Source organism: Eleginops maclovinus, chromosome 19 (assembly GCF_036324505.1).
Source record: "Eleginops maclovinus isolate JMC-PN-2008 ecotype Puerto Natales chromosome 19, JC_Emac_rtc_rv5, whole genome shotgun sequence".
In the NCBI taxonomy this organism is placed as follows: Eukaryota; Metazoa; Chordata; class Actinopteri; order Perciformes; family Eleginopidae; genus Eleginops; species Eleginops maclovinus.
Window position 1 is genome coordinate 14,577,819 of NC_086367.1, and position 25,343 is coordinate 14,603,161.

Here is a 25,343-nt window from a genome sequence, read left to right on the forward strand (position 1 = left end):
CTGTTGCACAAACAAAATAAATAAAAGACCATTCATTTCGGTGACTATGATACTTTTGGGACTGTGAAAACGTTTTACACTTTGTTTTCAATTCAAACATGTCTCAATGTTGAATATAAAACGTTGCTTGAACAACCAGAGACTGAAGTGATGTGTGCGTATTGTTAGAAATAATCAATATATTGGAGCGGAACATTAAAAGATAATTCACTGTTTATGGATGGATCATATTTGTCCACTTCCGGTAGTACTACCGGATGTTGTTTTTAGTCTCAGATAGCATAAAGCTAATATTGTACTGTATATAGGCCTATGAGTGGAGGGAGAAGGACGCGTGGAGTTACATACTAAACACACACACCTCTCACTCATTGATGCTGCAATGATACTATTGCCTGTTTAATACCTGATAAACCTCAGAAGGATTGCATAATAGAATATTGTAGTTGAGAGATCCAGGACATCACTAACAAGATGGCGACGGTGACGTCATAAGAGGACGGTCCCGGACGACGTCAGCCAATAGAAGAATCCGGAGAATCCCATGTGACAAGCGGCCAACAGGATCCAGCCCCCCACTACCAACCAATGAGAGCACGAGAGCGGAACGCGTCTTATTTTGAAGTTGTTTATTGTATGGTCGGAAAGGGGTGGTTCTATAAACCATGTTTGTATTGTGAGATCGAGCTCTCTTTTGTTCCGGACCGCCAGACAGTAACTACTGATGAGCTCCACTCAGTCAGTGGCCTGTGGACGCAAAGCTACGTGCACGTAACTAAGGAGTTCTACTTCCGGCGCCTTGAGTGTACGCGTACCCATTTCCGGTTCACTGCAGTTTTTGGTTTTGATCGTGAAAAGATGGCATATTTCACCCGGTGTCTACAAGGTCTCCCAAAGATTGACGTGAATGACGTCCACAGGATTGTCGACCACTGTTCACCTGCACCCGGTTGTAAGCGTGAAAAGGGATTTAAACTACATATCAAGTTACATCCACAACTTTGAAGGTAAGTCAAGCTGTTTGCGTTACCTAAAGTCTCAGCTGTCAGCTCAGCTGTTAACGTTAGCGAGCTACATTGAATATCTAGCAACTAAATACTTCTAAATCAAATCGTGTAAATGTACTAAATACTTTTAATGTTATTCAATACGTTGTTATGTTGATATACGATTAGCAACTGGTTGTGTGTATTTTAATTTCGGTGTTGTATTTCCCCTCAGTGTCCGGGAAAGATCCAGTGAGAGGAGTAGTGTGTGTGAGGGCGTTATGTCATCCGTCAATGGACGAGTCAAAACCACCTCACAGTTTGAGTGTAGGATGAATGTAGCGTTAAGATAGTTACCCATGTTCCTGGGTTAACCGTGTTATGTTGGTTCTTTGCTCTCTAGGTTAACCAATTCATGTTATAATCTACCAGTGTATGCTGACGTTACTACTGTGTTTTCACTGATAGCAACCAGTGGTGTAGTATAGTTTGCTTTCCCATGTATGCTGAACATCCCAGCTAGGTAAAATACATAAGATATGTCTAAAAGTTTATTTGAACCTGTGGAGTCTAGCTAGGTATACTGCAATTTTTAAGTGGGGACAATATGTGTACCTGCAAATCAAATAGACTGTATCACTGACAAGCTATGGAAGCTAATAGTACTATTGTACCGAGACGAATTTGTACACAGGGGTACACAACAATGTAGGGCCGACTTTTTGACTCGTTGATACGACATCCTTCTCTCTGTCCCGGGCTATTGAGCCACGGCTGTGAAACTTTTGTTAAACCTACTGCTGCATCCTTTTATTAAATACTCCTTTTAAAACTTACAAGAGGAGGTTTGCTTTCTTTGTTTTGAATCGACAGGCTTCGAATAAACGAACATTTCTTACAGTATTTATTTAATAAGGAAACAAGAATCTCTTTTATTCCACCATTTTATTTCTGTTCAGAGATACGGTTTAAAACCGAACATGAATTTTCACTTTTACAAGGAATAAATGCCTTTTGCAGATAAGAGAATCAATGTAATTATGTAACATCCACATAGTTAAAGCTTTGGGGAGGAATTGGGGTGACTAGGATTACCGCTCCACATATAGGCCTATCCAGAACTAAAGTTCAGGGGGTTTAAACACTCCCTGTTCAAACCAACAGAGGGCAGCATGATGAACTTTCCCAGCAGGAGGCAAACCCATACCTCAGTGTCAGAGAGGAGGAAAAGTTTGTTCGGGCTCTCCGGGTACACAAATAACTCATTCAGAAATAAACATCCTATTTTCCAATCTTTATTATTTCTAAAAGTTTTACTAAAACTCATGACTCAAAAGAAGAATTTGTCAAGAACCTAAGGCAATGCATTTCAGTTTTCCCTTTTCACTTTAGAAAGATTGCTTATGGAAATGTGTTGGTTAATGATGCAAATATGAGTGAGTGTGTGTGTGCAATATGAAATGCACCCTTCCTTTTTTATGTACTTTCTTTTGCTTTTCTTAGAGGATAAGAAAAGGAGGGTTGAGAAAAATGAAGGAAGAGATATTTGGGGAATTGCATAAATGAACTGGATGCTACATTTTGAAGCCCTTGGCCACAGGGAGCCCCAAAAATGTACCAAATCGGATGACATGAATATGGTCACAGCTGTTGATAAAATTAAATATTAAGCCAGTTAATGTTTTATAATTCAAACACAGAGACCACCATTGCAAAGCATAATGTTCTCCACCCTTCGTTTTTTACACTGAGGTGAAACGATTGAAACATGCTGTAGATAAAGATGTTGTCAGTGTTACATTATTATTGTGAGGCAATGCAGTGTGAACAAGTCAACATCTGCCATAAAACACAATAAAGCACAACTATGAAAACCAGCTGACATGATAGATTACTGTATGAGCCAGTCTGAAGTCTAATAGGCAATTTAAGCTGATAAATAAATGCATGGAAACCAAATATTTGATAGAAAGTATAATGAACACCATACTTTGATTTGGAAAATGACCATCACTAACATAACAGGGTCTTAAACACTCTTAAACTGTCATTTCTAAAGACTGATTGGATTAATAATCAATTCCCTCCTAAAGTGCGCTCTTAAGTGTTCAGACTTAAAATGGATAATAGCTGAAAATGACTCTATATGTAGGCCGTTTCAGTCTAAATAATGAGCGCAATATATTATTTCCATTTTCAAACGACTATGAGGGTTCTGTCATTGACTTTCAGTTGTTTTCCACATTTTGTTCAGTTTTCCCCCATATGTTACCCAATAATATAAGAGATAAGGAAAGGACTACTTGATCTAAGATGCATAATTGCAATGACGCCATTATTCCAGCTGGGGACTTTTGTCACATTTGCAATTACTTTGTTTATGCTTTCATAACCAATAAAACCAATAGCTTAAGCTATCAAAATGAAACCCAAAGTGTTTTAAAGCCCCTAAATGGCAGCACAAAGCAAATCACAGTTAAGGTATTTTCATTGGCACATGAACCTAACATTTACAGTACCGAGTGGAGCTCAATTAATATCAATATTAGTTATTTAGATTTTGTAGTTGTCCACAGACAGATCTGTGAGATCTGTATCTGTAAGAGTGAATCCAAACTAATCATAGATAAACAAAATTAGAAGAACAACGATTGTCTTCCACTAGGGAGCCACACAATTACAGGGAGGTGATGGGGGGGAAATGAGCAAACAGTTTACTAAATAATGAATCCTATCAGTTTGGCAAAATTCCAAGTCAGTTTGGATTCGTCTCACTAAACCCACATTTTTATCCAGATGTATCCATGCAAAAGGTTGAGCCTTAACCCACAGTGCTCATATGATAATATAGCACAAGGACAAATTATATGGGGGACATTTTGACCTTGCTGGTATGTAGAACATCAATCACTGATAAGATTAATAAAAGTAGCTCCTATTCTGAAAAGACATTGATGACAACAAGTCGTAAATCAGGGAGCTCCCTCCTGTAGTGATATGCATATCATATACATGGTTATGAAATATGACTTTGAGGGAGTTTTAAATGACCTATTAAAAACGTCACATGCAATCAGAGCATAAAAGGCCCAAGGAAGAATCCTATCAAGGGCTCAATGGTTGACAGGTCGATGTCTAAAGATTAATCGTTCATTTCTTTGTACTGCGAAAGATGGAGCAGTGTCGATGCCCAGGAGGATTTCCTCCAGCTGTCACAGCAGAAGAGAATTTAAAAGGCTGCGTTCCCATGCTGGCAGAACGAAGACGGAAGCGTGACTCCTGGTATGCAGTGAAATGGAGCCTGTTTATCATGTTTCCCATGGGCAGGTATCATGTTATCTGGTAGGAATGAAGTAAGGCAGCAAGGGAGGGCAGGAGGGAAGGAGGCTGAGGAGAAATAGAGTATGGCATGATGGAGGGGAGGCAGAGTAAGAAACAGAAATGTAGGGAGGAGAAGATGGGGAAATGATGGACTGAATCTGGAGGAACAGCACCGCATGGCAGCAGAACAAAGAGGGTGAGAAGCAGAGAAGGAGGTCAGGTCAACTGACAGCGCATCAGGACTGCATTTGTGTTCAGGCATATTAAACCACACCTGCTTACAGCCCATGGCAGAAACCATGACTACATCCACTGCAAAATGTAAACCCCTTCAAAAAAACATCAACCTGAAGCCGACATGTATTTAACCCCCGTAGTGTTGCTGTGGTTTTGACTGATGTGATGCCCTTTTGCACCACACAAAGCAGTCAATATAGAAGCGTATACCAGGTCTATGGGTGCCAAGAAGGCTATCTGCACTCTTGTTCATGGGTTTATTTGAGATTAAGTAGATCTGACATTTTTAATTACGTCAGCGTGGCTTTACTGAGAGTGGAGAGCTCTCGCTTTGTCTGAAGATGCTCGGCTATCTCACCGCATTTAAATTCTGCAAGGTAAAGCAATCAACGTGGTTGGCTACTCCGGATTTATGGTCATTTTCAGTTAAGTAAGAAACACACGTTCCTGTCAGAATTAAAAAATAAGGGTGGCCTGCATCATACCTCTCACTGAACATTTATACCACATTGTGTTATTACCCACAAAGAGCCTCGAGTTTTCTGACTAAAAGATAACTTTTTTCAATTTAGCTTGGGACCAAATTGATTTTCTAAACTTTGTCATTTTGGGCTACTTTGGGCTGCATAGCTTTTGGTTTTACTGGATGATAAATGTAACACTAATTTGGCGAAATATCCCAATGCTTCAACTTGTAGACTGAGGAGTTAGACATAACCTACTTGATAAAGTAATAAATAACATAAATGAAAGAGGAAAAGTTTGACTGATGTCATAGATAATGTGAGAAATAGGGTCATTTTCTCATAGACTTCTATACAACCTGACTACATCCAGTGGAGTCACACCCTACTGACAAGTAATGCAAGGTTAGAGTTCTTAGCACTCGCTTTACTATTCAGGCTTGCTTTAGTTGATTTTAGTTAATTTCCCATCAGACATCATGTTCCCATCTTAAATATACTGACAAGCGTTTTACCATTAAATGTGTTTTGGAGCAGCACCACGGTTGCCATGTTATGATTGCAGTGCTGCCGCTAACACCTCTGACCCTCCAGGACACCAGCCCTGCAGTTAAATTATGATGAAATGAGTTTTTCTGTGCAGGGTGAGCGCACCTCATTCTAATACGGGATGACCTGCACCTCCTAACTGAGACACACAATCAAATAAGTTGTGGCGTCAGGTAGGGATGAACGCATGGACGAGGTTAAAGCTGACCTGGATAACGATGGTAAATACACCACACTGAATTTATTCGTGCACTCCAGAGACATTGAGATCATTATTTTTCAGATGTATAAAACTTGCAGCCTAGGGTCAGTAGTGTGGTTGAGTGGTCTTTGGTCACAGTCACCCCAGTGTGAACTCCAGATATAATGGGGCTGTGTTTCAATGCAGCTGTGTTGGCCTTAATGGTCGCACTGTTTTCCATATGATCTCACACAAATATAATTCATACTTCATTTAATGATTTCACAAGAGTCCATCCAGGCTTATGGTATAGCCGCAGGAAAATAGCTCAAATCAATCTGATTCAGGCCTGACTGCTCAAGTGTCAATATTACATCTCCCTGTTACAGCTGCATCCAAGGCAATGTTAGTGTATTTTTGATGCAGCGAAGTGTACAGAGCCTACATACATTTGATTGTGTTAGAAAACATTAAAGGTCAATATTTAATAGTGAGGATCGCATAAAAAAAACTGACATTGTTGATTTTCAGGGGAATTACTTATCACAATTATTTATGAATTTATTTTAACAGAAAACTTTGACATCGAGCAGAGTGGCAAAGCTGTTGGTTAGTGGTACAGTTTGTGGATTTAAAAATGATTACTTTTATGATTAAGTATATTGAACTTTTCGTAAAAAGCAGAGGAAAGTACCAGCCAAAAAGACGGTACTTCTATTTACTTAAAAGCTAATTATATATATTAACCTTATATATATCAAAATGTATTGCTCTCTATATAAAGTAGCCTCACCACACTTAATGTTTTATTTCACCAGACAGTCTAAGCTTGAAACAGAACTAGCTGGGCTGTATTCTAGTCCAGCAGTGGCTCAGTCAGTAGGGGCTTGGACTGGGAATCGTAGGGTCGCCGGTTCAAGTCCCCGAACAGACTTGAAATATGGAAAGTGCTCCCCGGGCGCTGCACGATAGCTGCCCACTGCTCCTAGTACTAGGATGGGTTAAATGCAGAGGACTAATTTCACTGTGTGTGCTCTGCTGTGTGCATGTATGTGACAAATAAAGAGGGTTTCATCCTCCGATTCTATCTTCTGAGTGAAATTTTTATATTAGATAGAAAATAAAATGCTCAAGATGTTAGTTAACCAAAAGGGATCTTTTCAGTTTCAGGAAGTTGCAGTTTCTGTGTCTGTCTTTTGGTTTTGTGTTGGCTGTCTTTCTAAAGATATTATCATTTTGGTTTTCTGCCTGTTGCATATTAATTGATATTAATTGACATTTTATATAGCAAAATAAATATCAGCAATATTCTGGACCTAGCTTATTTTTTAATTAAAGGTTTTGCCGCAATTGTTGTATCGTAGGGCAGTATAGTTGATTTCTGGCTGAGCTGGTAGAGAAAAATATTTTCTTTTAGAGGAAGACCTACCAGGTTAAGATCACTTGAAAATATGGTTTTGAAAAGTGTATGCACATTTTTGAACTTCTTCTCAAAATAAGATAAGAAGTAGCTTTTCATCAAGGAATTGTGAACACCTCTCTGTTCCAAACCTGTCCTGCTACTCAAGCTGATAAAATTAGTGATTGTTTAAAGTTAACATTAGCATAATTCAAGGTAAATGGCTCTTGGCCCTGAACTAAAACAGCTGAAAACAGCAAACCTGTGGTAAACTGTGTGAGCAGGAAGCTCCTGTTGTGGGAAGTGAGGGGACACGTGAGGACGAGTGGTTTATTAGAGTGACAGGAGGCTCGGGGGTTTGTAGACGAGGAAAAAAGGGCCGAATTAGGTTGTGTCAGGCAAATTTCATGTTAATAGCTTCAGTGACATTTTATGTTGTTATTGCTTGTGAAAATACGAAATTATAAACATGCTAGTAGTGCTTCCGTTTCATTGCACCTTCTCATGCTTAATATCAAAAGGTTAATAGACAATATGTAAATTATCCCCGGGTTCAGGCAATTCGTTCATTTATATTCTTCAAGGCTCTTGATGAAAAAGAAATCCTTCTATGTGTGATGTTCTTATTTATTAATATTTTTGCTTTGTTATTGAAGACATTGTGCCTCTGCAAATTGCCCTTTTGATGCAGCCAAATAGTAATGACACTGAAAAGTAAAGGCCTGTAGTCTTCTCATAGCAAACAAATGTATCAAGAGATGCAAATATATTTGAGACAGTGCTGGAGAAGGAGGAGGTGAAATAAACAGAGAAATCAAACGACCCTTTATGTTCAAATGCCTTCTTCTCTGTTGATGCGGTCTCTGCATCGTGACTTTTAACGAGAACTGAAAAAAGTTTAGTGTCCTTGACCTCGGAGCAGGGGCATCTTAAGTTCTGCACAAGAACAAAACAACCAGCTCGCACGCAGATTTGTTTTGTACCTTAGTTTTAGTTTTATGTGCCGTGCAGAACCACTACACGTCAGACCAGATTTGTGGAAGCTTTGCTGTTCGTTGTTTTTCCCCCCATTTCCATTATTTACGCTAAGCTATAGGCTAATCAATTTTCAGCTCCAGCTCCAAGCACCGACACAAGAGTGTTATCGACTTTCTCATCTAACCCTGCATATTTCCCAAAATGTCAAATATGTCCAGTGAAAGCCATCAATAATGCAAGCATTTTGATTTTTATACATTTACATTTTGTTTGAGAGAGTAGCAGAGAAACAGTGAACAGGTTTATTTGGCTATACATGTCTCAGCACCTCCACTAACAAAATAATTTCCATTTTTTGCAACTGACAAAGAATTTCAGAATATTTAGCTGGTGAAAAGGGATATACCAGTAGCTTGAATGAACCACGCTGCCTTTCTGCCAGGTGACCAATTAAACACAAAACAGAAACCTTATCTAAGTAATAATGTTTTTCAAATTCAGAATGAACAGAGAACACCCTTCTTTCTCTCTCTAGTAATTCATTGAGGGTGCCACTGATGCGCATGCAGTAAGAATGGGCGCATCATATAACAACTGAAACCTCATGCACACGTCCTCAACCCCCACGATATATAACTGCCTTATTTGTGTGTCAGGCCAGATTGGATGGTAAGTGTGATAGATTCACCAAGCTCCACCAGTGAAAGTCCCATAGGTGTAAACACAGCCAGCCATTCGCATCACCAGTATGGTGAGATTATTTTTACTCAATTATCAGGATTTTCCATCCAAAGGCAGACAAATGCAGCGTCTCTTCTCTTATGGTCTGCAGGGGAATCCCATTTATGATTCAGAGTTGATTCATAGTGTTAAATATAAAGGTGAGCTGGAGGAGAAGCTAATGCAAAGTGCTCTGAGCCTTGCAAACTGAATCGCTTCGTTGAAAATGCTTGTGGCAATGGATCTGCTCTGAAGCACGGAAAAATCACGCATCCCTGAAGGCCCTGATGCATACACATTCACAATCACATATCGTGACACTTCTCAGCAAAACCCCTCATACACACAAGGTATGACATCATAACTCCACTGTCCAATATTTTCTCCATATCTTCTTGTTATCACAAGGTATTGATGAATTTAAACATAGATTAATGGTCCTGCCAATATGTGTTCATTACCATTGTTTTTCTGTGATGAATTTCTACGCCGTGCTGTAATTAACATGCCTTACACGTGGCCTACATGTGAATGAGTTTAACCACACAGGGCTATTTCTTTAAAAAAAAGAGTAGCTGTATCTTATTGCATCAGCACCCTTATACAATGGTTGAGGATGGCTTGGAGGTCTATTATCTAATGGTTAGTCGCCCTCCATCTCGTCCCATGTGCCTAACAGGAGACTTGATGACTAGTTTTTCTTCTTTTCAAAAAGGTCATTTATTGGCACCTTGGTGAGGTAATTTATCAATAGCAGGGCCCTTTAACTCCATGTTTAAGGTGATGGATGCTGCACACCTTCTTGCAGCAGAAGAGGATCCAATAAAGCTTGAACTAAACTATATATATATATATATTTTATAGGTTTCATTATCCATGTGTTCAGCCTCACTAGCCATCAGCAGTGTCCTTCACTCCATGGCAGACCTATGGCAAATCAGCAAAGCAGCACGTTCAGCAGTTGTATAATTAATGTATTTGCTTGCACAATGCAATCATACCGTGTCAACACAAGGGTAATGTGTGTTTTTCTGCAGCTGGAGGTGAAGCAGTGTTACGTACATGGGGCATGCAACACTGGATACACAAAATCATAAACCCTGTTTGTTAAACATCAACAGTCTCTCCGCAAGAAAGATGTATCTGGTCCATTATGGATCACCTCTACATGAATCTCTGCATGCATTCAGAAGGACTGTGTGGCATCTACAGTATGAACACCTGTGTTTTAATTATTCAAGCAACGTATTCATGTTTTCAGAGATTTCCACAAGACTATATGTGTCAAATGTTATTCTCAGTAAACTATCTTGGGCTCCAAAGGAAGTAGCATGTCATCAACTAAAAAAGCTTATAGTGATGTCACTTGGGCCAGTCATGAGTCTGTTGTGTTAAAGTGAAACACATCTGGTAGTGTCAATTTAAAAACATGGTAGTTTACCAATCCAATTCCCTGAATAATCTGGATGTTGTTGAGTTGCATTGCAGGTAAAGTAGGCACCAGGTTTTGACAACGAAGAGGAATGCGAAGCGGTTATCACATTGTGTAACTCTCCATTGTGAATTTGACAATGTTATAGAAGGGAAATCCGTGAAATTCTCAGGTCTCTAAGGTCTCTGTTCAATTAAGACTTCTCGCACGCATTAATCCACACCAGTTAAGTATTGTGTTGATATATTGTTTAAAACACAAGAAACCTCTACACTGTCCCCATTTTTCCTCCTAATATCTTGCAAAAATGTAAAAGATGTATGACAAATGTCCTGTATATGGGCTTCAGCTTATCATCATGCTACATCATTCTTGTGAGTCTTCTTCTTTTTCCAAAATACAGTTTTCTTGCTCAGATGGATGTTTACAAAGACCTTGTATGTGTAAACATTCCATCAAAAAGTTGGGAGCTTTAAAATCTCAGTGTGCAGACAACCTCTCTTTTTCCTTTGTTGGTTGTTGTTATTTTAAAATCCTGAACCTGGAGGCAATCACTACTATCTTCCTTCTTCACAGAACAATTATATGAACCTCCTACTTATAAGTTTAACAACGGCTATGACTCATGTGCCAGTTTTGTTCCGAGACCTTGTTGATTCACTTATGTTCTTTGATCCATAGGTGACTGTAACTTTGAATGTTTTTTTATTTTATAATGAGTCTTTACAAATATTCGTTCTATGACAAACAGAATTTGAAGATGATAATTAAAGATAAACCTTATAATTATGTTTTAGGAGCTCTTGTTTATAAACTTGTATATGTGGATTATCTGCAAGAAGTGTGGACCTTTAACTCAAATCTAAAGGGATTGCTGTTGTCCAGAAGACTTTGTTTATGTGCATGAATACTTTCAGCTGCACTTTTATAAAACACAATGTCATTGCTAAATTCTGTTATGCTGATAAAAGTCCTTTGAATATCTGCCTGCCCAGGTGCACTCATCTGTCATGCATGACGAGCCATATAAGAGTTCATACATGAAAAGCGTGAGTGTGTTTGCATGTGCGTTAACAATACGAGTGGCCCCTTCTGTGAGTGTGAAGTACACAGCCCAGAGCATGGCCCACTGTCTCATGACTTACTGAACTGTGTCAGCCGCTCACCATGCAGACCGTGTCCCCCTCCGCCTGCAGGAAGGCAGCGAAGAGACAGAAAGGGCAGGAAGACGGTGGCGAGTTCAAACCTTGGTGAGAATCTCCACCACAACAGACTCTCGAAATAAACGTCAAGAGGAACTGATGTGAAATGACGCACATTCATCCAATTTAATCCGTGTTACTTTATGCTCCGCCACGAGCACCTCAAGAGGTGGTGGATGATGTCAAAATGTAATTTTGACATCATCGTGATACACAGGGGCCATTATGTCTTAAAGCTCATTTCAAGTCAAGGTAACATTTAACAACAAAACAGCAGATGTTCTGTCAGAATATCTGCTGTTTTTCACATGCCAATAATAATAAAATTAATGTTTTCACTTCTGATTTTTGATTCATAAAACTCCCACTCAACAACTGTGCCAAACAAATATGTTAAAGCCTTTATTGGACAGCATCTCTGATGTGAACACCTACAATCCTAGAACATCATCATTTCACATAATGCTGACAAATCCTCAGTATTATCTTTACAGCTCTGCAGGCCACACACATTTTAATCATTCTTTATAGCCATGAGAGGGCAGACCATTTCACACATGAAAATAACATTGTAGATACAGATTAAATGTAGCAGAAATTAGAACCACATAGTAAAATAAGGTGGTATTTGTTCAGCAACATTGAAGCCATGGTCAGCATTCAGCTCTGCTGGGTAAATATCAGCTAGAGTTTCTTTGTTTGACACTGATATTAATCTTTTCTCTTTTTTTCAACTGCATGAGTGTGTATATTTAACAAAAGACAGCCATACAGAGTAGCAGCAAGCAGTCCTTGGCCACATTGAAAATATATACCACTGGTATAGTTTCTTTGAATACATAGACATGATGTACAGATGGTGCAGAAAGGATCTTGGTTACACATCTTTTTTTTCACTTGTCAGATGTCAAATATCCATGATCTCTGCTGCTACCATTAATTGTTGTGTCAGTCTTCACATGGGAGTAGCTCACTATGCATTGGTTCACTGCAACATTTCAAACAGGAACACAGAATAATAAAAACCCATCACTGAACTTATCCTACAACACTGCACTTGCTCAACAAGAGGAGCATGTATGACATGTTTAAGTGAGGTGTGAAGCTGGATTTCTCCTCCTTCTTAAAGTCAAATCTTTCATTTTCAAACCAAAAGAAAAAAACGTTTTACAAGTAGCCCTGTTTTGGTTTGAGCATCACATCCATGGGATTTACTTTACTTCTTTAATTTCATAAAAACTGGAATTATATATATCATATCTGCAAATCCTTTATCAGTCCCAGAAATGGGGATTTGTTTTATGGCATTCTTAATATTCTATAATCTCATACATGTATATACCGTTATATCAAAACTTAAATACATCTAAATGGAGACTAAAAGAACATTCCTTTACGACCTGCAGCATCTGAAGCGCAAAAGTTTATGGAAAGCCTTCTTGAAGTCCTCATTGGACATTGTGTATATGATCGGGTTTATGAGGGAATTCAGATAGCCCAACCAGGTGAAAAAGTCAAATAGCTCGGGGTTAAAACATGTTTCACACGTGGCCACCACCAATGTGTAAATGAAAAACGGAAGCCAACAAACAATATAAGCGCCGAGGATTATCCCTAAAGTCTTTGTCGCTTTTCTCTCTCTGGCTGCAGATATACGCTTTTTCTCCAAAAACGCGTCTGACACGGTCACTTTCACCTGGTTCTCGCTTGTTGAAGACCCGGTGTCGCTGGACTGGGTGTCGTGTCTCCCACACTGCAGAGACGCTACAGATCCAGGAGAGTTGGTGACCAAATGCGCAGAGGTGAGTCTCTTACCCGCCTTCTTGGGGGACTGCTTCAGGATCCGTTTCCTTGCCTCCACGTATATCCGCCCGTAGAGGACAATCAGCAGCAATGTGGGGATGTAGAAAGCCCCAAAGGTGGAGTAGATTGTGTAGAAAATATGATCCGTGTTGACGCTGCAGCTGGTTAGCTCCTCCGCCTTCACCTGCCTCCAGAAGAGAGGTGGCAGGGAGATGGAGATGGCGATGACCCAGGCTGTGGCCACCATGCCTGCTGCGCGCCCCGGCGTGCGCTTTTTGGAATACTCCACTGCGTCCGTGATGGCCCAGAATCTATCCAAAGCGATTACGCACAGGTGGAGAATGGACGCCGTGCAACACGTAATGTCCGAGGAGAGCCAGATGTCGCACACGATTTGCCCCAGCGTCCAGGTGTGGATGACCGTGTACAGGACGCAGATGGGCATCACCAGAATGGACACCAGCAGGTCGGTGATGGCCAGAGAGGCGATCAGAAAGTTTGCAGGAGTTTGCAGTTTCTTTGACTGGGAGATTGTTGCGATTACGAAGGCGTTAGATAAAGTGGTGGCGAGTGTAATAACGGAGAGGATAACTGACAGGCTGATCTGATAGGCGAGACTCTCTGCCACATCCACAGTGGATGGATCTGAAATAAAACTGTCGTTTGTGCTGTTCACCGGCTGTGTTGGCTCGTCTTGCCCGAAACTCTCCATAACTTTTAATCACTTTTTCTCATATTTTATGTCACCCTCTGAGATGTTAAGGTGCCCTTTCTCTTGATGGACGGCGCCTTTTCCGTGCCATCCGGTCAGATAAATGGCATAATCACTCAAAAATAAAAACGGATCCTTCCTTTTTCCCTCATTTTCTTCTTTCACGTCAGGTTTTAATGTGCAGATGCCAAATTCTGGAGAAAAATAAAGTATCCATTCTACGTAATTCAAACTTTTCCGTTTTGTAGCCATAAAAACAATTCCTCAATAGCTGTACACAACATTAAACAAAAATAATATTTGTGTTAAAATTGATGAGTGGTTTGTCCTGACATCTGGAAAGATGTCAGAGATAATCGTCCTGTAGGGCAGAGGTTCTCCAGAGCTCTGTCTTCTCAGGCCCCCTGTGGTTGAGTGGTGAGCAGACCCAATGTCTCAGTTTTATAGAGACTCTGACATCAAACAAGCACCACTGATCAGCCTTGTTTCTCTCTCTCTCTCTCTTTCTATCTCTCTCTCTGTGAAGAGTATCTGCCGGGTCATAGTGCCCAGTGTGTCTCATTTGTCACATATGGCGCACACTAAAGATTGTAATTTAAATTGGATCAAAAAGCCTTCTTTTATATTGAACTAAATGCAAAAATGCTTTTAATTTATTTTCTCCAAAGTAACCTGATAGAGAACAGACTAGGGACGCCTTCATGTACCTTGTCATTTTCCATGTAGCCCATTTATTACACTTTTACATTTAACATTTAAAAAAAGACTACAAGATAAATGTTTAACAAATATATTTAACCTGTATTAAAAAACATTTGGACCATCTTGAAAAGTACATCTATAAAACAGCTTAGTAAGGCCTTACAAAATGTCAAGGTCAAATTAAGAGAAAAAGAGAAATTGGCGCAGCAACATGAGAAGAATATATGTAAAAGGTAAAAACCTGAAAGGTGATGTGTGCATATGTATTTAGTAACATTTGCTATGAAGTCCCTCCATAAGATATAGTGATTCCAATTGTCTTCGTAGTTGAAAAAAGATTTAGCTTAAAAGAAAAAATGAAAGTATGAGTTTGCCAAAAGTTATGCAGGTGACTCCGAATGTGTTTTAAAAACATGTTTTTTTATATTTCACTTCAAGTTAATTAAAAGAAATCCAAATAAAAATCCATTTGTATTCCAGGTTGTAATCAAGGAGAATCACAGTTGGGTTGAGTACTTGCTTGCAAGGAATAGTTTCAGTAAAAGGATTGCACATTGAATCCTGCTATTTTTTGCACTTCGGAAGTGTGAACAAGGTTGTCATTGATATTGACATAGGGTCCCTGCCAGTAACACATGAAGCTGTGAACCTCTCACTCTGTCAGTGTTTGATGCCAGTTCTAAAGTTCACTCGTTGCCTTCACTGAGTCTGCAATCGGCCAATATTCTAGTCAAGAACCGGATCATGCTTGTAAAATAGATCTTTAGACTTGTCAGGAGACCCACACACACACACACACACACACACACACACACACACACACACACACACACACACACACACACACACACACACACACACACACACACACACACACACACACACACACACACACCCACACACAGAATGTCCATTTTCCAAAGCGAGGAACTGTAATAAGTAATGAATGTCATATCCCTCCTTCTATTTGTATTCATTTTCGGCTTGAAACCCCATCGTTTTTTCATAAAGTTTCAGTACAATGTCTTACATAGTGTTCGAAGTGGAACCTTTCTCAGTTGATTCAAGAAGGTCTCTGAAATTGCTCAAGAAAAAATATTTATATAAGCATCTACCAAAAACCATGGTTATCTTGTGCGGACAAGCCGAAGAACCTTCATGTAAGCTTATTTATTTTTAAGAGTGTAGTCATGTTGATGTTTTTTAACATACATGGTGTTTTTCACATGAGTCAGTGTTTGCATGGGTCTGTTATAATCCCATTTCCAGTTAATAGTTTGGAACTCTGGTGTAAAAACCAAACAGTCAACACAAATGCTAATACTGTATCCTGTAAAAGACCTGAGTTAGAAACAGGGTAGCATCTTAGACAATGTCTCCTATGAGGGCCATAATTATGATTGATTTGATTGTAGTCATTTGATCTTGCTTGCTGTCAAGGCCAGATCCAAGTCCGGAGGTCATAAGTTGAAGGTCATTCACAGCTAAACCTTTGGCTAGACACAAAAAGTGAAAATTGTTTCGTTTTTCATCGCAACCATGAGGACCAAAATCATTCTACACAATGCAATATGTTAAATGCTGATGGGAGAAATGCTGTAAAGTTATCAAATCTAGTCACCAACCCATCTTGACTACGGCTCTTCTTCCTCGGTTTTCTCATCAGTTACTCTAACCTTTGTCGTAAACTTCATACAATCCCATAAAAATAAATAAAAACGTACAGAATGATTTGTGTCAAACAGCTGAGTGACATTTAGAGATTGATTGAGCATGAATGTATCTTATCGAGGTGCACAGGAGGGTCTGTTTTACTGAGGTTATCGAGATCATAAAAACATTTCTGCTACTGAGCGGGTCTAGATATTGTATGCAATCATATAGGTTTTGATTTATTACAGATGGCTGTGTATGTGCCATGCATGTAGGGTTGCAAAATTCCGGGAATTTTCAAAGATTGAAACTTTCCATGGGAATACACTTGGCATTTTCCAAATGTAAGGTTTGCTCTTCATAGGGAACTTAATATAGTTGGGGAAATTATATTTAGCATAATCTTGACTAAAACAAACAGATGCCGTTGAAGTATATCCATGCCATTCCTCAATCACATGCACAGAGCACACTGCTTGCCTTACTGCATGGCTATTGAGACCACACCCCCTACAGGCACTGTGCATTCCTCCATCATATGCACATATGATTTCTAGAAGACTAGACCACACTATTGAGGCCAAAGCACAAGACGATTGAAACCACACATTTGAGCCTGTGGACTACACAAAGTGAAGTAAGGTTTGATGATATTATGGGGTAATATATTTATTTTATGTTTAAATTGGAAATATCGCATACAAATGTATTCATCTTGATAGCTAGCTGATAACTTAAATGCTAAATAAGCCATAGCTAGCATCACTCTTATAAAGATGCTAGCTACCTCAAATGTGATGCTGTTTTTATCTGTCTCCTGCAAGATGTTTTGAAGATCATTCCAGTTGTTTAGCTAGCCTAACTATTTATATATCTGTTCATGCCATTGCATCAATTCGCAGTTAATTCCCATAAATTCCCATAATACCCATTATCCCCATGGAAAGTTTCCAATATGGAATATTTCCAAAATTCCTGATCTTAACTTCCCATGGAAATTTACCGGAAACTTACCAGAAATCTTCCGCCCCTTTGCAACCCTGCATGCATGTGCCATATGATCTTTTAAATGTTACTTTTTAATGTTGCTTAGTGGAGTGGATTGCTGTCACACCAAGATTCATTGTGTATTAATGTGTAAGCAGTCCAATAAGCAGCTTATCTTATGTATCTGATTATCTGTAGAATTGCATTCATGTGAACTGCAATTCCATTTTCCTGAATGTCATTTATAAGCAGTTTATACTTGCACTGAAACACAGGGAAAGACATTTCAAAGCTTTAAAACGCCTTTCACATCTTAATGAGCAAGATGCATCTGGATGGTGACACTTATCTGTAGAGAAAGAACATTACACAGTGTGGTGATGTATCTCCAATTGATTTAAATGTTAAAATAATTCACAAAGCATACATATAAATAGCTTTGAAAATCTCATAAGCAATGTACTTTTCTCTGAAACCAGTAAATTGCTTTTGGTGTTTTCTCTCTGGGGAGGCTGCATCTGTTGCGGAAAGCTGTCATTACCATTCTCGTAAAACTTGATTATACTTTATATTTGGCTCGCCTTTGTGAATCCCAAATCGCTAAGTGACTTTAACATATTTGTTGGTAAAGTAATGCTGTGACCTCAGTCATTTCTACGACTGTTGTTTTCCACTTGAATTCTCCTGCAGGCAGCAACACACAACACTTGTTCCTCTGTATCTGAGCTCAGCAGAGATTATCGTGAAGCAGCGCTCAGTGGAACAGACCCTCCTGTGAGCTCATGATTGTACCCCTTGACTGACCATGACCGCCCGGCACTGCTAATGCAGGAAAACTGGGCTCAACACGGACACCATTACTGCCGTTTACACAAACACACATGCCCTTTTCTGTCCTCCTAATCCGATACCTTGTTTTGTTTTCTGGTTGTAGTGTTGGGTGGGAAAAGGCCGCCGGTGAGTGCCCCAGTTCAGGGGCAGCAGTAGCAGCAGCAGTACGGGCAATTTCAGTGACTCTGTTTCCGTTATCTCCCCTGATTTCGAAACACATTGCAGCACAGCACAGTAGAAGCCTAAATCAAATCTCACACTGGTCTATTCTCCTATTTTTAGCAGGCATTAAGGTATCCAGCAGCCCTTAAAGTTGATATGTTATACAAGCAAAGGACACTTTAACACCTTTACCTTACAATGTAATAAATGTTCATAAAAAGTTACCCCAATAATTAAACATAGTGTGGTGGAAACTTCTGAAGCAATGGAGACGAAACTCAGAGAGACGCTGGATAGCAGGAACTTGATGCCAAAACACTGTTGGGTTTATTCGGAGTTACGGCCGGAGAATTGACAAGACATTTACTGTAGACACGAGTTGCCACAGCGGTTGCCAAACCAATTCTGAAGATCTCGACAATAGGAAGAGGTTTTAACTAGTTCCAAATGGATAATCAACATTCTTCAAACGTCAGACTAAACAAGCTTGGACAATATGTTTGACTTAAACTGTCATCTAGGTCACAGATAAGGTGTTTACCGGAGCATCTGTGTCCAGATAAACTGGCGCTAGCTGTCCCTAAAAAATAAAGCCAATCTTAGGTCAGCGTGAGCTTGTACCCACTGTGGGAACAACAAGGCTTCGGAAGCCCAGGCTGCCCCTCCTTAATGAAGATAACAGCACCTACAAGGCCGTAGAGCCAGGTCAGAGGAGGACAGAGAGAAAAGATGTAAATAAGCTAAAGATTTACAAGCTTACACAAAATATTCCCTAACACATAGTTTAATAAACATATACTTTTGCGTTACAATAAAATATTGCATAATAACAGAGTATCTCATCTTACTTGTATAGGAGTTCATCAGATTGTGCTGAACTATAACTTGCCTGTATTGTTAATATCTGAAATACTGACTACTTGGCAGGGAAAAGGCTTTGTTGAGGTTGGCATGAATTCATCTTTGTTCAATTGAAATCTGTGCTATGATTAAACCTGAGTGTTTCTTGCCAAGAAGTTTCCACAGGAGAATAGTTGAACATCAGCGGTAGGTCTGCGGTACAAGATGTCTCATATTGTATAAGTACATCGTGTTCTAGGTTAAAATAGAAGTCAAAATTAGAAATTGTGACATTACATTTGCATTTGTGCCCCTAACCTGAAGTGCAACAAACTATGAACATAATATTAATTATCCCCTTGGTGTCCTTAAAGGCAACTAGAAAACAATTGCTCTAAAGAGCGTTCATAGCTTCATTTTGATATGTGTTCCTGTGTAAAAAGATTCAATATTTACAGCTGTTTTAGTCCCTCCAACTCCTTGGTGAAATAACTGAATTGTACCAAGAAGGGTTCTCTCGTGGATATAAGTTGGTCATGTGGATTTAAACACACTGTACATAAAGTGTTTCCCACAAATTGTCTGCAATCAGGTCCGCAGATCAACATGTCATGCTTTCTAGACCTCATATCCTGATCATATGTCACATTGATTATATTTTTAAAAGTGTGGGGATTTTTCTTTGTGTTTTAAAAAGGTCAGCAATGTAAACTAAATGTAAATCTCCTCTGAAATGTAAACGTCAAAAACTCATGATAATGCATTTTGTGTGACAGAAAAGGATTATGGAAAAGATTAAGCGGAAATCTTTTATTTTCTAAACAGCGATGAGTCAGTGTAGATAGATGTAGTCTGCATGAGTTTTAACGAGATGTAATCCTGTTTCCTCTTAATAGATGTGATCTCCAAACAGATAGCACAGTAGGTTGTATTAAAAGTACATTTGTTGCTCATTAAACTAAAACTAATTCGCAAAAATGGCTGAGAGTCAGGTGATGATTCTCTGTGGGTTTGTAATTCTACGCTAACTATATCACACTAATTAGCTAATATATACAAATATATTTTTGTGCAGCTTTGTGACTAGCAGAGTATTGCATTAGCAAAAAACTACTGTGTCTCAACAAACACTTCAGATACTTGTTGGCAGTAATACAATTGTTTTGGCAAAGTTTAATCATGAGCACTTTTCACATATTTTTGGGGGCGATCTTCTAGTTATGACTAATCTATTCCTATCCTTAATCGACAGCTGTAGAGAAAGATACTAAATGGGGCAAAGCGTAATCAGGGCAGATCCCTTGTTGTTATGAGAGCCAACCCTCCCTCTCCACCTATCCAAAAACCTTGCTGTAGGGATAGCAGCTTCTAATCACAGCTTCTATGTGATTATGAGATGAGACACGGGAGAAATGACCAGGATCAGCAGCTAGATCAGCCATGTTTGTTACCTGGATCTCATGTGTCTCAGGTGTACATCTGAAAAAGCATTAAATCTGTATATAGAGGCCATTTCTTGTTTGGTATCATAGCAGGAGCTGACAACCAACTGAAGGCTGTGCATTGAAATGCTTCACAAAAACAAGAGCAGGTTGTTTTTCGCAAAGATAGTAATCTAGTGAATTTAGCAAAACAGGATAAATCTTTGTTTTCTCAAGTGACTTTAGAATATCCTACTTCACATAATATTTTTTCACTGTAGGGGAACAATATAGTACAGTTAAATTACCTGACATTTAACCAAGAATGTTATAAATATATATACAAATATAAATAATAGTTTCATCCAAAACATGGGTTAACAATTACCTTCTATCTTTTGGATACAACTACTGCCCTGATGCCACACATGTAAAAGGGAGATAAGGTGGTTTGGCACTGGGGGAAAAAAGACGTTGAAAGGGGCGAAAATAAAATAGGGGGGAAATTGTATTTACTGACAGTTTGAAACAAAAGACCAAACTTATTATTAAAACTATATTAAACTGAAGGAAAAGAAACCAAGCTAACCAAATCTGCAGCCTCACATAAAGCTGTCCACTTATTTATTTTCTTTACTCCAGTGAATGGAATTTTACCCTCTCAGCATCACCTACCTGGAACATACCATCCGACAGTATGGGGTGAGTTCAACCGAGCAAATATCCAAATCACACCCAACAATGACAATACAATCAACACAACATCTTCATGTTACTGCTGACACCTCAGCCTATCTGTGTGCAGCCATCCCCAACAGTGAGCAACACTGAAGCACGATATAATGTAATTTACTACAGATCATCTTACCTATCTTCTTACTTCCTAAGAGTGCCCAGCTGCTATGAGGACATAATCAGGCACACCTGTAAACACATTACTTGATTAGGCAGCTAATCTACTGCATCCACGAAGAACAACAACAAAAATCCCATGAAGCCATAAAACAAACAAACTAAATACAAATATGTCATTTACATTGATAATGCTGTATCAACCAAACTGAAACATTGGACTGTAATTAACATTCAAGCAGACACAAAATTGTTCATTTAGTGGCACAGGGCCCTAATGAAGACGTGGGGAGGCAACCTTTTCACAAATACCTAAGCAGTGTAAAAAGTAAGGCAAGGCAAACACATCATAAAAATGGCATTTAAAAACAGGCATTAAGAAGCCAAGATAGTGGGATAAAAACAACAGGTATGAAAAACATTAATAAAAACCACACTGAAACGTCACATATGAGCAGCTCAATCAAAATCAGCGCTAAAAAGACAAGTTTTCAGTCTGGTTTTAAAAATAGCAAGATTAGCCGATCTGCAGGATTCTTGGATTTTAATCCAGATAGTGGGTGCATAAAAGCTAAACGCTGCATCTGCTTGTTTAGTTTTCGCTCTTGGGACAGAAAGCAGACCCATCCCTGAAGACCTGAGACTCCTGGGCGGTTTATAATTTGGCAGGAGATCATTAATGTATTTTGGGCCTAAAGATGCTTTAAAAACCAGCAGCAGTATTTTAAAATCAATTCTTTGACCGACAGGATGCTGGTGTAAAGACTTCAGACCTTGACTGATGTGGTCCACTCTATTGGTGTTACTGAAGTCTCGAGCAGCAGCATTCTGAATCAGCCGCAGCTTTGTGATCGAATTTTTAGTGAGGCCTGGTGAAGACACCATTACAGTAGTCCAGTCTACTGAAGGTGAAAGCATGGACTAGTTTTTCCTAATCTTGCTGTGTCATTAGTCTCTTAATCCTAGATATGTTCTTCAGGTGATAGTAGGCTGACTTAATAATTGCTGTAATTTGATTGTTCCATAACTACACCTAGATTTCTTGCCTTATTTGTTGTATTGAGGTTTAACGACTGAAGCTCTGCGCTGACTTTTATTCTTTCAAAAACCAGAAAACCAAAGTTCAAACAAGTTCTCTGTTATCAAATGTAAAAAAGGGGCAATAGCCATCTTATAGATCTGTTTAAAAGGGTCTTGGAAACTACGTATTCACATGTTAAAGTTGTTTTAAGCCTTTTGATGCTGCAGCAAGACTTGTGAAATAGAATAAATGGTCACTTGAGTTAGAATCGGTTTTGAAGACTTAATTCTAAGATTGAAGAAAATATTATGGTGTAGAGTTAAAAATAAGTGTGCTTACCAGACCTCTGTAGCCAGCTCCACTTCTCTGCTTGAATCTCAACCCAAATGTCAGCAGTCAAGTTGCATTATGGGTAATGTAGGCACCAGGTGTCGACTAGGAAGAGAAAATAAATAGAATAAAACTTCTTTTTTTTTGCTACATCAATGTGTATCCTTTTTGAGATTGTCAATGCAGAGTCAAAATTATACAAGTGCAATTATAAATCAGTGAGGTATTTCTTTAAATGCTTCGATTGCCTTATAAAGACAGTACAATAATATAAACTCAAATATATTTGACTGTTTTTGTACCACTTGAGTTCAACTTTAATGTAATGGAGCAAGCCTATCTTTTACTTCAGTATAGGATCTACGTATTTCCTCCATCACTGTGTATAATATGATTACAATGAGAGGCTCAGAAATAGGACACATGTTGAGGTGCAGTACCCGTCCCACTGCAGTGTATCCCAGCCTGGTCTGATGGCATATGGCGCCTTCTGCTCCGCCAATCAGCCCTCAAAGGCCCCCTGATAAAAAATGCATTGGGAGAGATATGGGATATTATTTACAACTAGAGGCTCTGTGGGCTTTTAACTTTCAATATCTAGTGATCATCTAAAGGAGCTGGAGGCACCATGTAGGGAACTGTGTCACATTTTGGAGGACATTTGCCCCATTTTTGGGAGATGCTCTCTGTAAATACTCTGTGGGTCTAAGTAAAAAGGCTGCTTCCTTTAGAGCATTTCAGCCCACAGCTTCCAGGAAGAAATAGGAGGAGTGTAAACCTAAATGCACTAGATAGAGCAGAATTATATTCCCTGGAGAAATACACGTGAGAGGAAATAAGCTAAGTGGTGAAGATGACTGATTAGTAACGGGCTTGTTTTACTGTGGTCAGTCCATTTTGGCTCTAGAGGAAGAGGCTGAGTCCATTTGGAGAGACTGCATGGTCAGATGGGAGACTGACTGCAGGCAGTCAAGAGTTGATTGCACTTATAAGAGCTGGAACTGGTCCACACGTTGAGGAGCGGAAAAAAGGAAGCGTAGCATTGATTTATTAAGCCCTGACAATGATGCTGCAGTGATACCATTGTGTCAGTCACTGGTGTTTAGTAGCATAATACATAATTCTCTCTAAGCATTCACAGCATGCAGCTGCAGTATCACAGATGGCCTCATTTTAACACATAAAGGGTGATTACCCAGTGGTATACAGTAAATGGCATACAGTAAATGGCAAACATTGTAATTGACCTGCTCCTCTGTGATATGAGAAGAATAGAACTTGATTATGGCTTCAGATTGATTTATTACTTCCTGGAGTTAAAAGCTGTCTTTGTGTGTGTGTGTGTGTGTGTGTGTGTGTGTGTGTGTGTGTGTGTGTGTGTGTGTGTGTGTGTGTGTGTGTGTGTGTGTGTGTGTGTGTGTGTGTGTGTGTGTGTGTGTGTGTGTTTATGTAAACACTCTACATGTTAGGTTTGTATGCAGAAAGAGACAGAGGGTGATAGCGAGAGGAGACACACATCAATGCTAGTGTGGATGAACGCTCATGGAGAGTGAAAGGGAAAGGTTATAGAGCAGGGCAGGCACGAGGTGGAAGTTCGGAACAATCATCAATGACATTCATCACCCTGTCAGCAATATGTAAAAAAAGCAAGTCTGGTGATAATGTTACAGAAACATAATTGATCAGTATAAACATATAACTCTTAGAAATGCAGGGTTGACATCTCAGCTAGTGCCAGTGTGAATGAGAGTTCAAGAAACATATTTATTGGATAAACACTTCTCACCTCACAACACAAAAAGACTTAGATCAGCAGAAAAAGAAAGCTGCTTGACAGTTGAGATTGTTTTGGTTTGTGCGGTAACCTTGTTAAGAGCCCCAGAGGAGGGCTGAACAGGAGAAAGAGGAAAGGGGAATTTAGCCTTCCTCAAAGGTTGGGAACCTAACATTACTGTGTTTACGCTAAAGCTTCACAAGTACACCATCTGTCTACCTATGTCAGCTCTTGTGTTAAACTGCACCAAATTAAACCTTTATTTGTTTTGTCGACTGTTGTACGTCCAACACTGGAAGCTGTTGCAAAACTGTGGAGGGTAATTCTTAAACTGGGAGAGCAGTTAAAAGCAAATAAGTAAAACATTGGATTATACTTGTACTCAAACCCTTGCTTCATGTTTATATATGCATGAATTTATTTGATTAATAATGGCTTTGTGTCTGCTGCTGTACAGTTTTAGCAATGATAAAATGCCTGGTACTCTTGCAGCACCTCAGTGAACACTTAAGGATACTAATTCAGCCTTCCTGCAAAGGCCAATGAGATGTGTTCATGATTTAAAGAATAAACCTTTGTGGAATGATTCACACAACGTTCTTCATGATTGGGTGTTTCCGTTGAATTACTTTCAGTTTTCATCACTTTCAGTTTTCATCACTTAATGTTTATTTTCTTAATTGTAGTGTCAAGTTGTATGGATTTTGATGTTAGCACACGAATGCTGAGAACTATTTCTATTTGTTTCTCACGTTGTCTTACCACAAAACATATTCTGGCCACCTG

At 39.2% G+C, this 25,343-nt stretch overlaps 1 protein-coding gene across 1 annotated transcript; it reads right to left on the bottom strand.

The window, feature by feature from the left end:
- Window positions 1–11,563: 11,563 nt before the first annotated feature.
- Window positions 11,564–14,408, bottom strand: htr1b (5-hydroxytryptamine (serotonin) receptor 1B). The gene has a single exon (XM_063908168.1). The coding sequence runs from the start codon at window positions 13,982–13,984 to the stop codon at window positions 12,863–12,865; it is 1,122 nt and encodes a 373-aa protein (XP_063764238.1). The 5' UTR covers window positions 13,985–14,408; the 3' UTR covers window positions 11,564–12,862.
- Window positions 14,409–25,343: the final 10,935 nt, after the last annotated feature.

Coding starts and splice junctions, on each gene's coding strand:
- htr1b (XM_063908168.1), bottom strand. CDS start 13,984: ATGGAGAGTTTCGGGCAAGACGAGCCAACACAGCCGGTGAACAGCACA.